General features: G+C 39.6%; 1 protein-coding gene across 2 annotated transcripts in view; it reads left to right on the top strand.

Annotated features, from left to right (window-relative positions):
- Positions 1–21,163, top strand: part of SUCLG1 (succinate-CoA ligase GDP/ADP-forming subunit alpha) — an 833,973-nt gene that overhangs the window by 36,880 nt on the left and 775,930 nt on the right. Inside the window, exon 2 of one of the 2 annotated variants that reach the window (XM_044080063.1) lies at positions 16,211–16,314. The exons of the other annotated variant lie outside the window; for it this stretch is intronic. Coding sequence (XP_043935998.1) covers positions 16,211–16,314 — 104 coding nt within the window. The remainder of the gene's footprint in view (positions 1–16,210; positions 16,315–21,163) is intronic. 2 annotated transcript variants of the gene reach the window in all.

Raw genomic sequence — 21,163 nt, forward strand, 5'->3', positions numbered from 1 at the left:
ACCATGACAGGGAGGCCCTTGTGCTAAGTATTTGCAGTACAAGGCAGGAGGAGTCTGAGAGGCATATGTGGCTACAGGGAGCCAGCCAACCAAGCTGGAGCCTGGGGTTGCAGGCATGTGATGGGACAGTGCAGCACTGTACTGAGGTCAGCAATGCCAAGGCAGCTGGAATCTCGGAAATAGGGTAATTTACCCCCAGATAGTTAACCCTCTCAAGCAACGTTTTTCAAGGGTCACTTGAAAAACTAGCTTGAGTTTTTTGGGGAGGAAGAAGTGTGACACAAGGGAAATACTGCCAGCCCAGCCAGCTGGAATTTTGTAAAGTAATTCTGTGTCCTTTGAATATTGATGATTTATACAGAACTGTATGTTGTGTATCGAGTTAGAATATAACCACATTATGCTCTGCTGGCTTAGAATAGAAATGTATATAAACTGTTGTAATTGTGTAACTATATGTTTTAACAGTAGGAACTGGGACATAAAAGGTTAACTTGCAGAGTGTCACGAAAATAAGTTAAAATTAAGTGTTTTACGATTGTGCTATTATCTCTGTTTCAGTGTAGCAGACACAATGTCTAGGGTTAAGAAGTTTTTTGTATTGTCTTGGAAGTAATTACTAGGTTTGAGATTCAGAAGTGTTTTATTGTTTTATGACTTTCAGGATCTGCAAACGTCTGAGAGATGTATATTTTTCACAGAGATTCTAAAAATAATTGTCCTTTCTGACAAATGGCTTAGCTTAGGAACTGAGAATCAGGTGACAAAAAGTGATGTCATCCAAGCTAACCCAGCAGTAATATTTGATATTAATTTAAGAACTCTTAGAGAGAGACTGGGCATTTTGTATTTTGTCTTAAACCTAGCAAGAACAGCCACTCATCATCACATCTGCACTTGCCTTGTTCTAAGTAAGTTTTTTAGGGCATAGTACCTCTATTAGATATACTTAGGAATATAGCAAATATTAGTTTAATATAGTTAGGAATATAGCAAAGATTAGTTTAGATGTTTTCTATATTTATTTGAGACAGTTCTGCAATGTTTTAAATATTCCCTGTGATTTTGAACTCTGAAGTTACTGTGATTTATTGAGTATTGTCTTGTTCTTTTATTATTTATTATTAAATCTATTTAAATCTTTGTGGCTGATATTTGTGAGACATATACAAGCTCTTACAGTACTTGCATATGTATTTGGTGACACTGTACAGGCCACTCCCAAATAGTCTTGCTCTTGATCAGATACTATTTGGATTAATAGTAACATTACACAGTAGGTTTAGACACCCTTTTTAAGGGTCTTAAGTAGATGATAAGTAGTGGCTGGTGGCAGCTGGAACTACACTATAATCTAGGTAGAAAGTGTCATAGCTAGTAAGTCTGTGCCAGCCTTTCCCAGGAGTGTATGTATGTATGTAAATGCATCAAACCTCAGTCTGTGTGTGTCTGTGTCAGCTGCTTGGGCAGGGACACAAAGTACTGATTGGGCAGAGAGGGTGCTGGAGGTTTTGGCTTGGCCACTCAGCTGAGATCTCAACCCTGTAGCTTTGCCAGTGGGGAGTCTTAGTGGGAATCTGGAGAAAGAGGAAGAAACCAGCTCCATACTGACTGTGGTCTCTATGTTGCACTTTACTGTGTGCGTAATTATCTTCCCAAGTATGATGAGGAATGAGGCTCCTTGATTAGTGGGACACAGTGCAGGAGCATCACAAAGTCAAATAACAGAAGTGGTTTGAGTTGTATTCAAACAAGATCTGAGCAAATCTTGAAGCAGGAATTAACGTGAAGACTCAAACTGAAGACTTCTCTAGCTGATGAACTGATAACTGCAAACTGAATACTCAAACTTCTATAACTGACTACTACCCTGAAATTATCCAGGTCTTAATACCAAACTCTAAAATTCCTCTTTCAGTTTTACATGCCTCTTAAACCTTGGTTCCCAGGCTTTGTACCATCTAAATAAGATTAATTATTTTTGGTGTCTGATCTGTGAATGTCTCCTAATGGTCTGTCTCTGTAAGGTCTTTGATGCACAGCAACATTTTCTCTTGGGAATCTGTGAGTTCTGCAGGTTTTGTCCTTCAGTGCTTGGCCTGAATGTTCTTCACCAACACGAAGCTTGTATCCTTCATTGAAACTTGTTTACTAAAGCTGCATGTAAAATGTAAAGTATACACTGAAGATGGCTTGCTTTAAAATTGCTGCATTTCCACACCTTTGCAAAGAGAATGTTGTGTTTATGCATTCTAAACTGTCAGAGTGGGTATTTTTGTGATGGAAGGATATGGGATCAACTGTTGTACAGACTTATTGATTTGCCTACTCAGACTGTTTTGTTATACTTTAACCCACAGCATAACTTTTCGTAGTTTTGCTGCAAATACCCTAGTAACTTTGGAAATAAGCAACTTTTCTTTATTTCAGTGATTCCCCCCCCCCCCCCCCACAATATCTTGTTATTTTGCTATGTTTTTGTTTCATTGCTGTTTAAGTTGTCCTGTTACATGTCAAATTTAATCATTGTACCTATCCAGGCATTTTCAAAGGGCAGTTTCAGGTGTACTCTCCGGTCCCAACTGGTGAATCTGGGCATTTTGAGGCAATGTTACAACTGTCTCATGTACACAGACAACCCTCTCCTCCTACCACCGAATCACTAATACATCCGAGAGATGCAATTATACAGCCAAACTGGAGGCTATGCTCTCTCAACCCAAGACTGGACCAGACAGCCAAGAGGCGAAAGGAATTACTTGCATCACACCACCCGTCTCATATAGACCTATGAAATCAGCACCGGCAAAAAACGCACATAAATACACAAAAACATACTCGGAGGTTCTAAATAAAAATCTGCAAAAGCAACAGAGACCTCCAAAGCAGACATCCAAGCAGCCTCCACCCCCCAACAGAAACCATAAAACACACACTTCACAAAACCAGTGTGCCATGCAGTCACAGCCCTTAAGGCAAAATAACTTGCCCAATACATTAGTAATAGGTGACTCTATAGTCAGGCACACTGACATCCTACTCACTAGGCTGAACAAGGAGAAGATTACTGTTGGCTGCCTGTCGGGTGCCAGGATCCGCCATATAACACAAGCACTCGGGTCACTCCAGAACAAGTACAAATACGACTCTGTCATTGTCCATGTTGGTGTGAATGACCTGAGCCGTACCTCCCTGGACTGCATGAAAAGAGACATGGGCTCTCTGATCATGTAGCCCAAGGCCTGTATGACCCTGACTCTCAGTAGCATCCTGCCCTCACCAAGAATGATACCACAGTATAAAGAAAAAATTATCAATTTCAACAATTGGCTAAGTTTCTGGTGTCATTCAAAGGGGATCCAGTGTCTGTCAGCCTGGGATGACATGCTCGACAAGCCACGCTGATTCGCTAGAGATGGCTTGCACCCGTCACCCTTAGGCTTTCGAATACTGGCCAAGGCTCTTGCAATCCCCATAGTGCCTTTTTTAGGCAAGGCTCAAAAGACAAACCCACCGCCGCAAAAAGCACAAGTAACAAAAAACTGAGGGTAATGCTACTCAGTGCCAGAAGTCTAAATCTCAAAATGCATGCACTCGAGGCACTCCTCCGTATGGCAAAAATTGATATATGTGCAGTAACAGAAACCTGGCTTAAGGCTCAAGAGAGCACCCCAGCACTACCAGGCTACAACTCATACCATACATTTCGGCCACAAAAGGTGGGGAGACGTATCCATATTCATCAAGGGATACCCACATCTCCAGGTTAGTGGCACAGCATGATGCTTCAGAGATCATCCACGTGCAACTAACAACGGGCAAAATTGCAATTCAAAATTGTAGCTTGCTACAGATCACCCACCATGTCCCAGGACCCCCATTCTGCATTTCTGGGAACAACAAAAGTCCTACCAAACACCCTGATATTGAGTGATTTCAATTACCCAAACATTCACTGGGAGAACTACTCAAGTACTAACTCCCTTGCCCAACTTTTCCTAGAATTTATAAACTCAAAATGCCCTGGATCAACTGGTCAGCACCCCCACCAGAGGTGACAACATATTGGACCTGGTCATCACCAACATGGGCGACCGGTGTTCCACACCAGAGGTCAACCCCTCGCTGGTTAGATCTGACCATAAACTAATCACTCTGGATATCCACATTCCGCCCCCTCCCCCAGTCAAAGAAACCACGATGAAAAACTTTTCAAAAGCAAACTTCACGTTACTTAAGACCGAGGTGGAAAGTTTCAAATCCCCCATGCTAAAGGATAATGCTGCCCAAGCTGCAAAATCCTTTATTAATTCACTCTACGGGCACCTACAAGAATACATGGATCATGCTATCCAAAGCAAAACCAAGACTCACTCCTCCAAGAAAAGGAAACCAGTCTAATGGACCCTTGCCATAAACAAGCTATACATTAGAAGGAGGAAAAAGTACAGAAATGAGTAAAATCCCAAGAGGGGAAGACATCCCTGATCAGTATCGGCAAGAAACTACGATCCCTCATAAAATCATCCAAGGCTAGCTTCGAAAGAAAAATTGCCAAGGACTCCAAAAATAACTACAAGGCATTATTTAGCTATGTCAAGAATCTAAGTGGCAATTCCCAGATCTGCCCGGAGTTAGTGCAGAATGGCACAAAATGCACTCAACCGACTGATATCGCCAACATCCTGGCAGAAAGGTTCATTGCAAATTTCACCCCATTCTCACCCCCAAAAGGGCTTATAGCCATACCAGAAGAATGTAATACTCCTGAAATCACAGACACTCAGGTTAAAACAGCCCTCTCCAAAGCTAAAAACACAGCATCAATGGGACCGGACTGTGTCCCAGGTTGCGTCCTACATGAGCTGAAAGATGAACTAATCCCTCACCTAAACACACTATTCAAACTCGGCCTCTCCACAGGCTATGTGCCCATAGAGTGGCGTAGAGCAATGGTTATTCTGCTCCACAATGATGGAGCCGCAACAGACCCCGGAAACTATCGCCCTATACGCCTGACTAGCTTGGTCTGCAAAGCTACGGAGCGCATCATCATGGATCTCATTAACAGAGACAACACTGGACCCTACCCAGTTCGGCTTTAAGGGCAGATCATGCCTCCTAAACCTGGTGGATTTCTTTGAGATAGTTACCAAGGCTATAGATGAGGGAAAGGTGGTCCACACAGCCTACCTAGACCTCGCAAAGGCCTCCGACACCATTCCCCATTCTGGTATTATAAACAAGCTCACCAGCCTGAACATAAACCTCTGTGTCATGAGATGGGTTGCCAACTGGCTCACAGACAGAGAACCCACGTGGTAAGAGTTGCGGGAGCTAGGTCTAACTCTAAACCGGTTACAAGTGGCATTCCCCAGGGCTTAGTCCTAGGACCTCTCCTGTTTGGCATCTACTTCTCAGAGGTACAGGCAAGCACAGGAGGACTATGGCTGACCAAGTTTGCAGATGACTGCAAACTAGGGGCTATAATTGTCTCTCCGGCTGACGCAGACATCCTCCAAAAGGGTCTTGCTGAGACAGATACCTGGTGTCAAAAAGTGCATAGTCATCCCCTTTGGAAAAAACAAAGTTCCCACAAATTACCACATAGGTGGTAGGTGACCTAAATACGGAAGACGAAATAAGGGATCTGGGGACCCAAGTAGATAGTAATCTCTCCTTTGATAATCACATTGCCAGAGTGGTTAGAAAATCCTTCTATGTGGCCCACCTAATCACAAAAGGGTCTGCATCCAGATCAAAAGAGGTCATTGTGCCCCTCTACGCATCACTCATCAGACCCATCATAGAGTACAACGCCCCATTTGGGATGTACCTTACAAGACACCTGCAACAGCTGGAAAGACCACAGAAGTACCTCACCAAGAGGATCACTTGCCTCAAACAGATGCCTTATGCAGTTCAACTGAAGAAGCTCCAGCTCTACCCAGAGGTGATCTTTGCCTGACATACAAGGCCATGTCCAACCCAGAATTGATGGACATGCTGCACCTAAAGAAAACAGTGTCCCCTTGAGCCACACGTTCTAGGGATCTAAACCTCACCACAACAATAAATAGGACATATGATACCAGGAAAGGCTGGATTCTTGCACCAAAACAGTACTCTCTATTTGTGGTTGGCTCCGATTGATTGTTGTTGGATCCCAGGAATTTTATCATATTTTAATAAATAGGACATGCTGGAGGGATAGATTCCTGTCCCAGAGACTTCCCATGCTCTGGAACAAGATTCCAATCTACATTAGGCAGAGTTCTTCACTAACGCTCTTCAAGAGAAACCTTGACGAGTGGATAGGAAACAGGAAGTTTACCCTGGGATCACTTCAGTGGCTCTGCTGAACAGAGGCACAGGGAACTAATCTAAGGGGGCGGCAAAAGCCAACACATTCCAGCTCTGCTTATAAATGCTTTTGAGATAGCCTAGTACCTGCCTATGAACCTGTGAACTTTAAATTGACCAATATGTATGGAAACTGCAACTGTTTTTTTTTCGTTTTTCTTACTGTAGTATCATGACCAGTTGTTCCTTGGATCTTTTTTACTATTTGTTTCGCCCATAATTTATTGAGGGGCCTAGCTCAGTTTCCAGATAGCCACAGTGTGGCTAAGTGACTTGCTCAGTGTCGCAGGGTAGGCAAATGGAGGCTGAGAGAATCAAACCCTGGCTTACAGGAAGGCTCTCCGTAATGGCTCTTAGCTTTAATTCTTTCTGAGGCCCAGTATTTTGTATGTTTAAGATACGTGTTTCATCTTTTCATCATAAACAGGATGCTGAATCTACTGTTTGTTTTTTTTTTTTATCTGCCCCTCCCAGTTTTAAATTTAAATTTGCTTCCTGTCATTCTGAATATGCTCACAGAACTCCTTGATTTCTGAATAATTTTTCTGACTCTGACAGATTGTCATTAGTACATTTGTTGAGAATGAAAGTTGTGGTTGTCTCCTTGAGTTTGACCCATTTTTCAGTGGAAGCCTGGAGAAAGAAACTGCACACAACACAAACATTTAGAAGCTTTATAGTAACAGAGAATATTCTCATTTATATTAATGGTAGATAGTGGCAGAACCCTGAAACATACATATGTATATACAGTACTGGCAGATACAGTAGATTTTCAGGAATAATAGTAGTTTAGAGATCAGAGGTAAGGCAGGCTGGTAGTTAGCAGTGGTCATAACAGAACTGGATAAATTTTCTCTCATTCAAAGGCCTCTTTTATTATATGAAACATGGGTAAGACTTTATATGAAATATGTTATGTTTACATTTTCAAATCTGAAGTCCAGTTGAGTTACAAGAGTAGGACATCTAATGGTGTACACATGGTTGTTAGAATTCTAAGATAAAGGTAGGTGAGATTAGGCTCGAACAGCATGTAGTCAGGTAGCAAGCAAGCTGAAGGTACGTTTTGAGGCCAAGTGCAGATGAAGTCTGAGGGCTTTTTTATAAGTAGATGTACTAAGATAACCATGCATTTGAAAATGTGATGAATTCCAGTCCCTTGATGACCATAGATCTTCGGGTAGAGATGAGGAACTTTTAAGGAAGAACATGTCTGAATGTGTTGGGGTGAAAAGTGCTGTTATAGCGAGGGTAATTCATGCCTGCGGCATACTCACAATAGAGGTAATTTAAGCCAGTTGTCTCCTGTAGTGGAGAGGCACTGTTGAGATGTTGAGATATGACCTGAAGCAAATCTGGATACTCTGTGGGATGCCTGCATTAGTTTGGAAGAGAGTGAGGAGCTTAGAGTACTAAAGAGAGAAGATCAATCTACAAGATTTGGCAGGAGATAAATGGCAACTAGGCACATGTGGAGCTTTAGTAGAGTGTATAAGGTATCCATTTACAATTGCAGCAGTAAATTTGTTTAGTTATATTTCAGAAGTGGTACAGGGTTAGAGGTGGCACCAAGTAGTCTGAAGTAATAACTGATCTGGTGGAGTTTTATTACTGCCAAGTGCGAAGATTCAGTTTGTTTCTGATTTTTTTTTCTGTTTTTGGGTATAGGAAAAATTAACTTTGCTATCTTGCCGTTGAGGTTTAATTTTGAGTTGCTACTCAGTATTTCAATGTTACTAAATACCTGTTAGAGGTTATGGGTGATTCTTTGATTTGCAGGTAATAGAAGATGGTGTTTCTACATAATGTATCACACATGCAGGATGACATACAGAGAACATTTCATTGACAGATATGGTAGAGTAAGGAACTAGGTGCATATCCTTGAGGCGTACCTGTTTGGCCATATAAGTAAAAAGAACAGTTTGTGTACCTAGGGAGCAGGTTTAAGGATGAAAGGATCATTTAGCTTATAACACCTGAGGCAGATCTAGAAAACTGCTTTTTCATGTTCACTGTTGATTTATTGGTGGAGGTGTTTATTAAAGCTGAGCAGGCCTAGTTCAGTGCCTAGTCTGCACTTGAAGTGGTATGATGGAGACAGAAATTTTTCATTCGAAGGTTCCCAAGTACTAGGCTAGCTGCCATTGCTGACCATTTTAATCCTAGTCAGTTTCCCTTTATGTGCTCAAATTAACCTATCCCATTTGGTTAGAAATTGGCCTTACTCATCCCTGGTTGATTAGTTATTTACCCTAATGAGAATAACTAGGGTCATACCATAGATATTTTGAGGGGAACCATGCATAGGATAAAGCATGTAGGAGTTGCCTCTGTCCATTAGTAGCACAGGGGGCAGCCGTAGGTTAACTTTTCTGCTTCCTGTACATAGCTCCAAGTTGCGTTTGAATATGGACGGATGAAATTTTCTTTTATGTGTATGGGGAGTCTGAAGTGTTTGGGCACTTGATGTCCTTAAGGGGTCATTTGCATATGTCCCATGGGCCACTACTATAGGAAGTACACAGTGCAGACTGTAGCTTAGCTAGGTTTTTCTTGTAGTTTTTACTAATTGGTTTGTATGTTTGACATTTTTACTCTTTGGTTTGTGTTGGGAATTGTGTCAAGGGCTTTGGCCAGGTTGAAGTATGCAGTACCTTCATCCATTGCTTTGGTGACCTATTCAAAAAAAATCTACCAGGGTAAGTTAGCATGACCTGCCTTTGTATCAAAACTGAGACAGGATCATTGTTTGGAGGTTCCCTGATTGATTCGTTCCATGGTAAGCCTTTCCATGGCTTTGCACATGAGTCTGGTCAGACTTATGGAACTGTAGTTGTCCGATCTGTGGGAGGTTCGGAAGGTTCTCCCTTATGTAGGGGAATGACTGCAGCTGTTCTGTATTCACTTGGTAGAAAACCTGTATGGTGGCTGAGATTGAAAAATGTTAGTGGTGTGGCTAAGTCGTGCTGCATGCTATTTAAGATGCATACAGGGATATTGTCAGGACCCATCAAAACTGTATTTTTAGCTTTTGGTAGGCCTTTTTGTTTTTCTTGATAGCTGGAGGCATGCCAGTTTCAGGCATATCTTGAGAGACAGACTGAGGGAAAGAGGGTTGAAGTTAGAGCCAAATTTACCTGTTGTTAGGTTTACTGTATCTTCACCCTCAGTGTAACTAACATCATTCACAATCAGGTCAGCACACTGCTGAATTGTGCTTTTGAGATTATTTGAGATTACGAATTTAACTAAAAAATTCCTTGTGAGTGTCTTTGGCCTGGGTAGCTAGTTTAGCCTCAAACTTGGCTTTTTACTGTATTTTATTAAGTTCCTGAGTTTATTGATGTGCAGCCGTGTATGTGCACATACTTTAAAAGAAAATGGCTTTAACTTGGAGTGTCAGGTTGCTGTAATAACCTCCTTTTTGTAGAGTGGTACTGTGATGCTCTCCAGGTGGAGGGAACATAGAAGATATGTAAAGGTGATGGCCTTGTTACCATGCTTGAGATAGAATGATGGGAGGTAGTCTGGTGTAAGGGAGGATTTTTTTCTTTTTCTTTTTTTTTTTTTTTTTTTTGCTTGCAGTAGGAACCCATGCAAGTACGTTTCTTGCTGTTTGCAGTTCTGAGCTTCAGGATGGTAAGGTGGTCTGTTAGCTGATGGAAAGATCATTGCAAATTAGTGAGGTGGAGATGTAATGGTGTGATTGCTGCTTTAGAGGATGTTGAGAATTGATGAGCTTTAGATGGAACTTTTTAGTCCTTACATAATTGTTTGGTAAAAGATGTAGACATATTTTTCTCTTGGTTTGGGTGTATTAATTTCCAACTGTTAGTATGTTATCTCATTAAAGATACTGTTTGGGGATTATCCATGGGATGCTTTCCCTCTTTTATTGCAAAATTGACATTTGTATTGAGGAAAGTTGAATAGTAGTAGTAAGATTTGGTTTCCAGAATGTTTGCAAGTTGATGACATCACATAAATAGTTTCATAGAAAAGTTCAGTTTCTGTCTTAAAGATGATGTGGAAGATTTTTAAGGGAATTTATCTGCCCTGCGATGAAAGTGCTGGCTATCAATCCTCAAAAGCCCACAAGAGGAGTGCTTTTTGGCTGCAGGGTTGCAGTGAAGGGCTTTGCACCCAAACCTGCCTAGGAGCATGGAAAGTGCGCTGAAGCTTTGGCAGCTGGCGAACTGTTGACAATATGGTTAAGGCTACTGCAACAGCGATCCTAATGACTTGGTCCCAGTCTTTTTTTATAAATTCAGTTGCTTCTCACTGGAATAAATTGCCATCATTTATACAAGAAGCTTTTTAAATCATTGCTTGATTTTTTTTGTTAGTCTAACTTTTTTATTTAAGGATATTTTTTCTTGCACCAATGTAAATTATCTCTGTGTGGCACTTACTTATTCATGTACGTTTTAAGTGTGGCCAAACTGTTTATGAAACAGTTTTTATACATGTCTATATCTGTTTTTTTTCATAACAGCTTCTTTTAGTTGTGCTTTTAATTTAATTGTTGTATAGCTTTGCATACTAGTGCTTGCTTAAAACAAAAATATTTTACATAGCTGATCCATTTCAGTTTGGAGGTGATGTGTGAATTGTACTTTCTTTTGACAGTTTCTGTTTCTGAATTTTTCTTATTGGCTATTAATACTGTTTGAATAAAACTGACTAGAACATTATTTTTGACCCTGGTTGTATAGTGCATGCTGTATTGGTTCTGATAGAAGTTTAGCTCATAGTACCTTGCTTGTTTTATGGAATAAAATTCTGTCTGTGTTTATTAAAGAATTGGACTTGAAGGTCTCATACAAAGCTGACGTGTACTAATGGCATCAAAAAGTGTATATGCATTTAGGAAACAATTACTTTACTGCATCTTTGGTAGCTTTATCTGGTATAGACTGACCGTTCAACATTTGTAATGCATTATGTACTTTCATGGCTAGTGTAAACTAGTATTGTGAAATTCAAATTGAGCAAAGGATTTAATTAAATGCTTAACAGAGTGACAAAAAAGCTTTAGTCTATGTTTAGTAAAATAGCTGTCGAGTAATTACTAAGGTCAGCAAGGTCTCAGCTCACTTTATTAATGTTTTTGTTGGGTATAAATGTCCATCTAGATGGTGATTAGTGATTGAGAAATATTACAGTAGTTTTAAAATATGCAGTGTTAATGTGTCTTTAGTTGTGATATAAAATTCTGCTGGAATGGTACTAAATTTGTGTGCTTTTATTTCTTGCTAATGGTCTTATCAGTGTGGTGATTTTGCATTGGTCTTTGGAAGTTTTTCAGGCCCCACCTGGGCCAATAGGCTGACGAATTTTACATTTTGAAGATGAGAGATTACAAAGATAGTGAATTACACGTGACAGGATGGATGTATACAAGCAAAAAAATTACAAACTTTTCAGCAAAACTTGCACATTTCTTCAGCAGCAATATAATGTGAAATAAACACAAGAAAAGAGATGCATGAGGGTGGGGGTTAACTGAGGCCTTTGTAACATTTGCAGCTTGGTAAGTCTTTGACATAATTTAGCTGTTTTACTAGCGGTGATCAAATACTAATTTTGTTTGTAGGGATAAACGCTTAACCATATATTGAATTGTCACAGTCTGTGGTAGTAAGAGATCATGTTAATTTGTGAATATGTAATGTGGGTTGTGTGTGTTGTGTTTTTGTCTGCTGTCTAGCCTTATGTTTTCCATCTTTGTCCCCATTTCTTTCCTAGACTGTATCTGGGTTTGGATTCCTTTATAAGCAGAATTTCTATGTCATTTTTATGTTGTAAGTTAATTTAGTGCCTTTTGCTTAACTGTTAATTTAGTGCATTTTGCTTAACTTGATAAATTGTTTTCATATGTTTGTACTTCATGAAAAATGTTAGAAGTTTGAGTTCTAGATCGTTCTTGTATTCTTTTTTTTTTTTTTTTTTTTTTTTTAAAGAATTCCAGTAATCAACAAGGTTAATGTTGTTGTAAACAATACCTTTTGTGAAGGACCCTTAGTTGAGTTAATCTTGTCACTTTTATTATTTTATCACCAACTGTTAGTTAATTTCAGAACTCTCTTACAACTATGTTAAACTTGCCATATAATGAATGAAGGGAACATAAACTTTGTTAGGAGTAAACGTTCTGTTCTGAAATAGTTTCTTTATTATAATTATTATGTTTATACTTGTTACATACAAGTTCTGTTGTTTTCTATTTTGTATTGGTATCATTACTGTTAAGTGTTTGATTTTGTCAAATTTAGATGTTACTTGCTTGATGATAAAGTTTTTATTTCGTAGTAAGGTGCTGTACTTGTAAATCTGTCAGGTGCATTTGTTTAAAAGTTATTTAACAAGAAAAGTATTTCAAGTGTTTCCAATTGAAATCAAATTATTTGAGTTTGTTTCATTGGTCCATGACCCCACGTTTACTTCCTAAAATATGCAAGTTTTGAACAGCTGAGGGAAAACTTTTGTGTTTCATATTAAAATCAGTGTAATGGATCAAACTTCCTTATTACTTTAGAATTGCGTGTCCTTTGCTGTCAAATGCTGAACATTGCTAGTATGGCTTCATTGACCATTAATGGCACATCTACACCTGATTTTTAGTTTGCAAACTCTTAATTTGTCCTGAATGCTTGTGGTTGTGACTCATTCGTTGATGGCTTATTCAGTATTTATCTTACAAACTTAAGGAATTTTGTACCATAAAATAATTAAGAATCATTATAAGTTTAAGGACAGTATTCAAAAAGTAGGTGTGTGTTTACAGTCTTTTTATAAACTGTCAGCTGAAGTTGGTAATACTTGATGCTTTCGCTTCTTTTTCTTGGTTTGAATCATTACTTTTCTGTATGTCTGGACCACCTGTTGTTTGTACTGCTAGAACTGGACTTTGCTGCTAGTTGTCCTATACTGCATATGCTGCAATACACTATGTACACTGCTTTTGTACTCTGTAGTTCATTTTATTTATGGTCCATATAGCTGCGCAGACCATCAAGTGTCTGGAGTCACTTTTCTGCTCCAGTTACCATCCCTAGTACTATCCCTAGTTTTGGGGTCACTGGCAGAGAGGAAAGCAGTAGTGGAGAGTGGTGCGCTAGGAAAGGAGCAGAGTGGCACCTGCAACATCATCCCTGCTTGCAGTCTGTCTTTTTATAATCCCTAACTCGCACCCCACTGTGCCGAGAGTAATATTAGGTTGGGTGGCCACTGGGGAGTGGCTGTGTGGGTGTGGAGAGGTCATGCTTCTCTGCCCTCCTGCGCTCCAGTCTATCATCCTGTCTCCAAGCTCCAGCCTTTAGAGCTTCTATTAGAGGGATGCCTGGCACATTAGGGAACGAATGCCCCTCCTTCGTGCCTCATTGCCAAGTACACAAGTTGTAGTCAGGACATTTATTCTTCTATGCCAGTAGTAAGGTTCAGTCTGTAGTTCATCAGTCTGTTTTTATGCAATGTTTTATCTTTGCTCTTGTAGTTACAAGTAATATGTGGAGCGTTTTTTCCCCAAGCATTTGCTAAAAATGTTTTCAGCGTAGTTGTCAGCAAATATACAGAATAAACGATTTTGATAGGGTGGTTGGATTACTTAATATCTTCATCAACTGTCCCAGTCCTCTGTTATGGGTCATGCTGTGACAAAGCTTAAAGAGCTACCAGTTCTAGAAAAGATTGTTGTGACAACAGGCACAGTGGGTTTTCACTGAGCTTGTTATAATTTTGACTGTGACAATGCCTTTGATAGGTAGCAGACTTGTTTTTGTTGGATGGTGTGTTTCATATAGGCCATTATACAATGACTCCTGATTTTAATATTCAAAAACGTGCACGCTGATTGGTCACCGTGCACGTTGTAAATCAGAGTTATAGTAATGGAAAAGGTCCAGTCGCCCGGACTTTTTCCATTACTATAACTCTCTTTTAACAGCAAAGGAGAACGCAAGATCTCCATTGCTTCACACTGTCTCGCTATGTTAAACGAGTTTAACATAGCGAGATAGCTTTAAAAAAAGCAAAGGAGATTCTCCGCTGCTTTTTTTAAAGCTGTCTTGCTATGTTAAACTCCTTTAACATAGTGAGACAGTTTGTAAAAAGCAACAGAGATCTTGCTTTCTCCATTGCTTTTGCCCACAGCTCTGATGTACTGCGTAGGCGTATGCATGCGCAGTACATCAGAACTGCCGCAGAATACCAGACAGGTGCGGAAGGGCAGCAAGAAGGTATTATATAATGCCATTATTTAAGAAAAGTAATTATTTTTTTTCTTAAATAATATCATTGTATAATAGCAATAACCCACTTCTGGGTGTAATACTGATTTACCCACGGTTGGCTTTGTTTGGCCACTGGCCGCCTCGTGACCAAACCACACCAACCGTGGGTAAATCCAGCATTACCCACACCTAGGTGTGGGTTATTGCTATATTATGAATCTCCCCTTCGGAAGGCTTTGTTTGTCAGGCTTTCCTGTATGGTTTGATATTCCCACAAAATATTAATTGCGCAGTGGCCACCATTGAGAGTTTGTATTGTTCACTCACTGTTACCTTCTTTTCTTGTAGTCCATTCCACTCCAGTTCTCTTTCAAGGAAGAGGAGGATGACTAATGTGAGGCAGTTTTGCCTTTCTCAATACTACCTGCTGTAACCTAAGTGGCTTTTGTGTAGATGCAGATTGCAAGCATCCTGCAGGACTGCTTGTGGGAAGCTGATTCTCCACGTTTGTCTCTGTTAGAATCTCACAAGATTTTCCTCCTTATTTTGTGCCTGCTGGCAAAATTCAGAAACGAAAGGCCAGAAGTAATTCTAAAATAACTTTCAGTGTTTGAGAAGTGTTTGGTTTCATGGTGGTGGTTTGTGTGTTTTTATCCCGTACAGTAGAGGAATATTTTTGGCCTGTCATTTTAGCTGCTGCACTAGTCCCTGTATTTCTGCCAGATCATCCTGTGAAGTCCTGTAAGGGGGTAGATTATCCATCTGTGTAGAAAGACACCCTGTACTTCCGTTGGTTAACTGGCAGAAGTCTTTAACTTAAAAATAAATTGTTGTACTGTCAAAAGTACATGCTTCAGCAGTTTTTGAGTACTACAACCTTTTTAAGGTGGAACTTGTGGCCCAGGGCAGTATTATCAGGCAGTTCCTTAAGAGTTCTGTACCTTCTTTTCAAGAGTTGCTTTTTACCTTGGGACTTTGAAGTGCGTAATTGAAAAGGTTATCCACCTTCCTCATTCATTGACTTGATTTGGTTGTTCTGAATTTCATCTGTCGAAAGATGTTGTTTTTGATGGCCGTAACTTCTGCCTTTTGATGGCCGTAACTTCTGCCTTTTGGTTATCCGATCTGTAGGCCTCTGTCTGTATGGAACCTTGTCTGGAGTTTATATATATATATATATATATATATATATATATATATATATATATATATATATATATATAGATATATATATATATATATATATATATATATATATATAGATATATATAGATATATATATAGATATATATATAGATATATATACATATAATATATGCATCTATGCCTTGTATTATGTGTTGCAGCAAATTTCAGAGTTTTTTCATGCAAGCTCCATCCATTGGTCACATCTGTAAAATTGCAAGTTACCTGGTGTGTCTTGCCCATTAAACAAAAATTGTGCATTATAAATCATCTTGCCAGTGCATCTTTGAACTGCTGCGGTTATTTTATTTCTTCATGCTGTGACTGTAGGAGTATATAATTGAATAAGATGATTCTAAAAGAAAGAAGATTGGCAGGAAATTGACCTGTACATGTTCATCAGTTTTCATTCTTTTTCATTTCAGTACAACAGAATGGAGTAAGGCATTGCTCTTATGCAGCTACACGGCAAAATCTGTATATTACAAAGGACACTAAGGTCATTTGTCAGGGCTTTACTGGCAAGCAGGTAGGTTTAAGAAAGATGTATATTTTATTTTAACACATGCTCAAAGTAATTGGCCCTTAGGATATTGCAGAATGTTTGTGAGTGGGAGGAATTTAGCTTTTTGTAAAGGTCAGAATTTTGTCGTAATTAATAAATGAGAGCACAAACCAAAACTGCTTTGACTGGAACCTCTTTGACTACTAGTGTGCTGACTTTGTTTTGTTAGCTGTACAGTCTTTTTGTCTTTAGTTTTGTGGGTCTGTGGCTAAGTGGCTCCTCCTTCCTGCTCGTCTATGTGACACTTTCTCTCATCCATGAGACATGAGAATTTTGACCATTTGTTGTTATGTTAGTGAGCCTTGTTAGGCATTTTCTCCCCATGGAGATGAATGTCAGGCACTAGGGAGTGGCATAGTCTGCATATCCTGTAGACTGTCCTAATCCCTCTCCTGGTAGCCTATATGCTACATAAATGCTGTTACCAGGGAGGTGCAGGTGTGCTACCACATGTCAGGTCTCCCAGCAGAGTGATGCACCTCCTTGAAGTATGCACACTCTTGGTCCTATTGAGGGCAGTATACCTGCACTCCTACAACTGTCATCCATTCAGTGAGACGGGTGACATCTGTAGGAGTCATTAATGCAGTGGGCAGGGCTACTCCCCTTTTTACCAACAAAGAGTGAGCTGGCATTGAATACTCAGTCCCATCCTTTCCTGCCCAGTTCCTGCAGTGCTTTGCTGCTATTCAAAACCTGGTCTTTGCTTTCTTTCTACACCAAGGTGCCAGGTACGCAATTTGATTTTTTTTTTTTTTTTTTTTTTTTTGTGATTCGTAGTAACATACTAAATAACAGTGACATTTTATTTATGTTTAATTTGCTAAGCATAGTTATACTGGCTTTTTTGTGTGGATTATAATTGTAAGATTGCTCACAGCAAGAGGTTCTCCCATTCGATTCTTGGCTGGAGCGCCTTCTGTGTGGAGTCTTTCTGTCCTCCTCATGGTAGAGTGGCGTTCGAAAGACATGCGTAGGGCATGCCTTCGTTGAAGGTTGGGCATCGAGCTGGCACCGTAAAAATCTCCTGCCAATAATTAGCGGACCGGAGTTCCGCTGTGGCGACCCCTAACCGGGAAAAGCCGAAAGAAGAACAAACATAATTGTAAGATTGGGAACTTGTTGGAGATCAGAAAGTCTCCATTTGACTGCCTATTCATCCTTCCTAACTGAAATCCTCTGTGAGGTAGTGAGTCTCAAACAGAAATGACCACAAGGGCCATATGTAGACTAGTGCACTCGGCTGATGGTCCCGTGACACTTCTGATTATTTTACTTTAAGCATCAAAAATGTTAGCTGAGTTATAGCTTCAGGAACACTGCGTTTCCATTGTAGTGTCATCAACAAATATAATTTTTATATCCATTTTTAATACTGGAAAATACTAAATTTAGAATGTACAATGGAAAAACACAAGGTTTTTTGCTACTAGTCTGTCAGTTTTAATAATGGAATTCACCACTCCCACACTTCAACTTGGCAGATAGCTCTCTTCAACAGCTCGAGCACCTCCCTCTACCTGCCACAATGCAGTACTGCTTCCTGTTTTTTTCTAACCGCCAAACGTACCTTTTGAAATTGTGGCCAAAAGGTTCAGCCTTGGTCTCATTAGACTATAACACATTTTCCCACATGCCTTTGGGCGACTTGATGTATTGTTTTGCAAATTTTAGCCGGGCCTGGATGTTTTTCTGTGTAAGAAAAAAGCTTCCGTCTTGCAACTGTATCCCATAGCCCAGACATATAAAACTCCAAGATCACACTATAGTGGAGAAAAGGGCATAGTTCCATTGGTAAAGTCAGTGAATCGTTGACGCAATTTTTGTTGGAGGTCGCTGAATGGGTGTTCACTGATGTTAGACTTCGGCGAACTAATATAGACCCTGAAGTCCTACAAAAAATACTCCAGAAAGTGCTCTCGGCAAACATAAGAATTTAAAGCAAGTAGGGTATGGTTCCACAGATTTTAAGTGGCATCCACAGTGTTCTGAGACAAGGGGAGGCAGCTAGTGCTGACAAAAAAGTGCACAGAAATTTCTCAGGAAATCTGAAGAATTGATAGAGAGAGAAGGCTATCTGCCAGAACAGATTTTTAATTGTGATGAAATGGGGCTTTTCTGGAAGAGATTGCCAAGTAGGATTTAAATAACCCAAGAAGAAGCTAGGATTCCAGATCACAAGCCCATGAAAGCTAGGCTCTCACTCCTGGCAGCAAACGCTAGTGGAGACTTCAAGCAGCTGAAGTGATGCAACTGATGCAACACATAGTTTCCACATCGGAGCACCTAGACCTAGGGGAGGTGGATAAGGTGGATGTGGAGGAACTGCTACAAGACCACGACAAACAGCTTACAGTAGAGGAACTTGCAGCACCGTACAATGAGCAGTTGAAAGAAAACGAGAGGGAAACTTTTTCTGAAGTTGAGGACAGCAGTGGAAAAGAATCTATACCAAGAGCTTGCATGAAAGAACATTTATGCAACTGTGAGAAAATGCAAGCTACTGTCTTGGAGTGACAGCCCAACACAGGTCACGTCAACAGGATGGCAGACTTGTTTAACAATGCAATTATGCAGCACTTCAAGACTGTCCTGAAAAAGAGGGAGAGACAAGTCACCCTGGACAAATTTTGTTTTCATGTGTACCTACCAAAAAAAAAAAAAAAAAAAAACAGAGGGAACAGGCAGGACAGGATAACGAAGAGTCCTCTTCCAACAACTAAAGACTAAATGGACTCAGTGTAACTATGGTGACTTGTGTTCAGTTTTTGACATAGACACTTGTGGGGCTGGGCAGAGAGAATGGACACAAGTGTAAGATGCCAACTCACCTGAAAGATTGAGATTGCTATCCACAGCCCCAAAAGAAATAAACAAACTGTTGTAAGATGTTTTAAGTTATAAATTATCAAAACAATCAGCGTGCATTTTAGCTGGACAGGAAACATGTTAGTCTGCATTCTTAGACGGATTTAACATCAAATAAATTTATATGTGACCTGTGAGCTAATGGGAAAAGGGGTCGAGGATGGATGTGAGCCATGGTTTCAAGAATATACTAGTCCTCCATTCCTCCTGTATCCCTCCTCCCCATCCTCTCCTCCATTTAAGAGATGTTCTACACCTCAAAACATGGTGAGCTACATTTTTTTTTTTTTTTTTTGGGCTGGGAAAGAATTAAACCATTTTCCATACATTTGTATGGGAAATGGTGTCTTGCAGTTTAACCTTCATTCTGCAATGGATTACGGATGAATTGTGGGATACCACCTGTAATATATAGATGGATATCAATATAGATTTATATTGTATCTGTATATACTGTGTGTGTGTGTGTGTGTGTGTGTGTGTGTGTGTGTATATATCTGTATCTAACTGGTATGGTGCGAAAGTTTGCATTTTGTTTTTTATTAAACATTTGGAATTTAACTGAGGCATTGGTGGTTTTGCTATAAATATTGGCTTTGGTTTCTGCTTGAGCTACTTTTATGCTATCCATGTAAATGATTATAATGGTATCAGGTTAGTAAGTGTAATTAACATTTATGTATGTAATTCCAGGATAAAGTCCAGAAAAGTACTTCTTGGTTCTGTATGTTATAACAGAATATTTAAATAAGAAGAGTTAAATTTCAAAATTGTTAGCCATTCCTTTAGTGTTATGCATGTAGAAAAAAGGATATAGTTCCAGAAATTATTATCGTGTAAAAATAAAATTGGTGACTGATTTATTAAAAGACATTAGTATGAGACCCAGAATACAGACTGAATTACTGAAAATGATTACTTGGACATATACTAAGTCCTTGATTGCAGTTTCTCAAAATATTTACTTTTCTGTGAGATATGGTGATCTCATTGTTGGTAAATATATGTTCAGGAGTGGGGGTGGGGCAACACCCCCTACATTGGGGTGTGTAGTGGCCTTGTCTACATTCAGTGCTCTATTGTATTTTTAGACTTTTTTTCTGTAGTTTGAGGTCTCTCACATACGAATCTCAGAATTGCATTAGAGAGCCAAATTAAATTGTTTTCTTAAATTAAATATAGATCAGCATCCCTGATTAGAAAGTTGCATTAGGCCTGGTAAACCAAGACAGTACCATTAATAATCCCTGGTAATGGGTTTTCTTTTGTCTTCCCAATGCAAATTTCAAAACACTGGTAAGCTTCACTTTCAGGGAAAAAAAAATAGTTGTTTTAGAAAGTAACAATGATAATGTGTGGCAACTTGTTGCTGTCAGTCATCTGTGTAACTGTCCTTTGCTTCACCCCCTTCCTTGCTGCTTTTGGTGATTACCTCCAATATGTGATTGTGAAGAAAGCAAAAGAAACCATGACCATGGTACTCCATTCCAACTTGATGGCTTCTTACACCCTGATCACTGTGAGAAGTCAGTAAATTGAAAAAAAATTGGTCAACTGACAACTGCTATTGGCATTATGTACTGTTACCATGACCCAGAGCTGTATTTGGTGCCTCATCAGTATAAAAATAAAACTGCCTGCAAGAGAAGAAATGTATTTGAAGATTGGACCGTCTGCTTCTGTTAACATCTCTAGTTATAGTTAGAAATAGTTAAATAGTGAGATCAGTCACTTGGAACATCTAATCCCTTAAGTACTTACCTGACATATTAATGTGACATAGATTGGCTAGCCATGCCCTTTGTGTGTGTGTGTGTGTGTGTGTGTGTGTGTGTGTGTGTGTGTGTGGTGGTGGGGGGTTGAGGTCATTTTAATAAATAGCGTGATGCCTCACTTAGGAGTTCAAATTACCATTCATTCTTTAGTTATCTGCTGTATCATTATC

This window comes from Protopterus annectens, chromosome 8.part0, assembly GCF_019279795.1.
Source record: "Protopterus annectens isolate FY-2018-M chromosome 8.part0, PAN1.0, whole genome shotgun sequence".
NCBI classification, from domain to species: Eukaryota; Metazoa; Chordata; order Ceratodontiformes; family Protopteridae; genus Protopterus; species Protopterus annectens.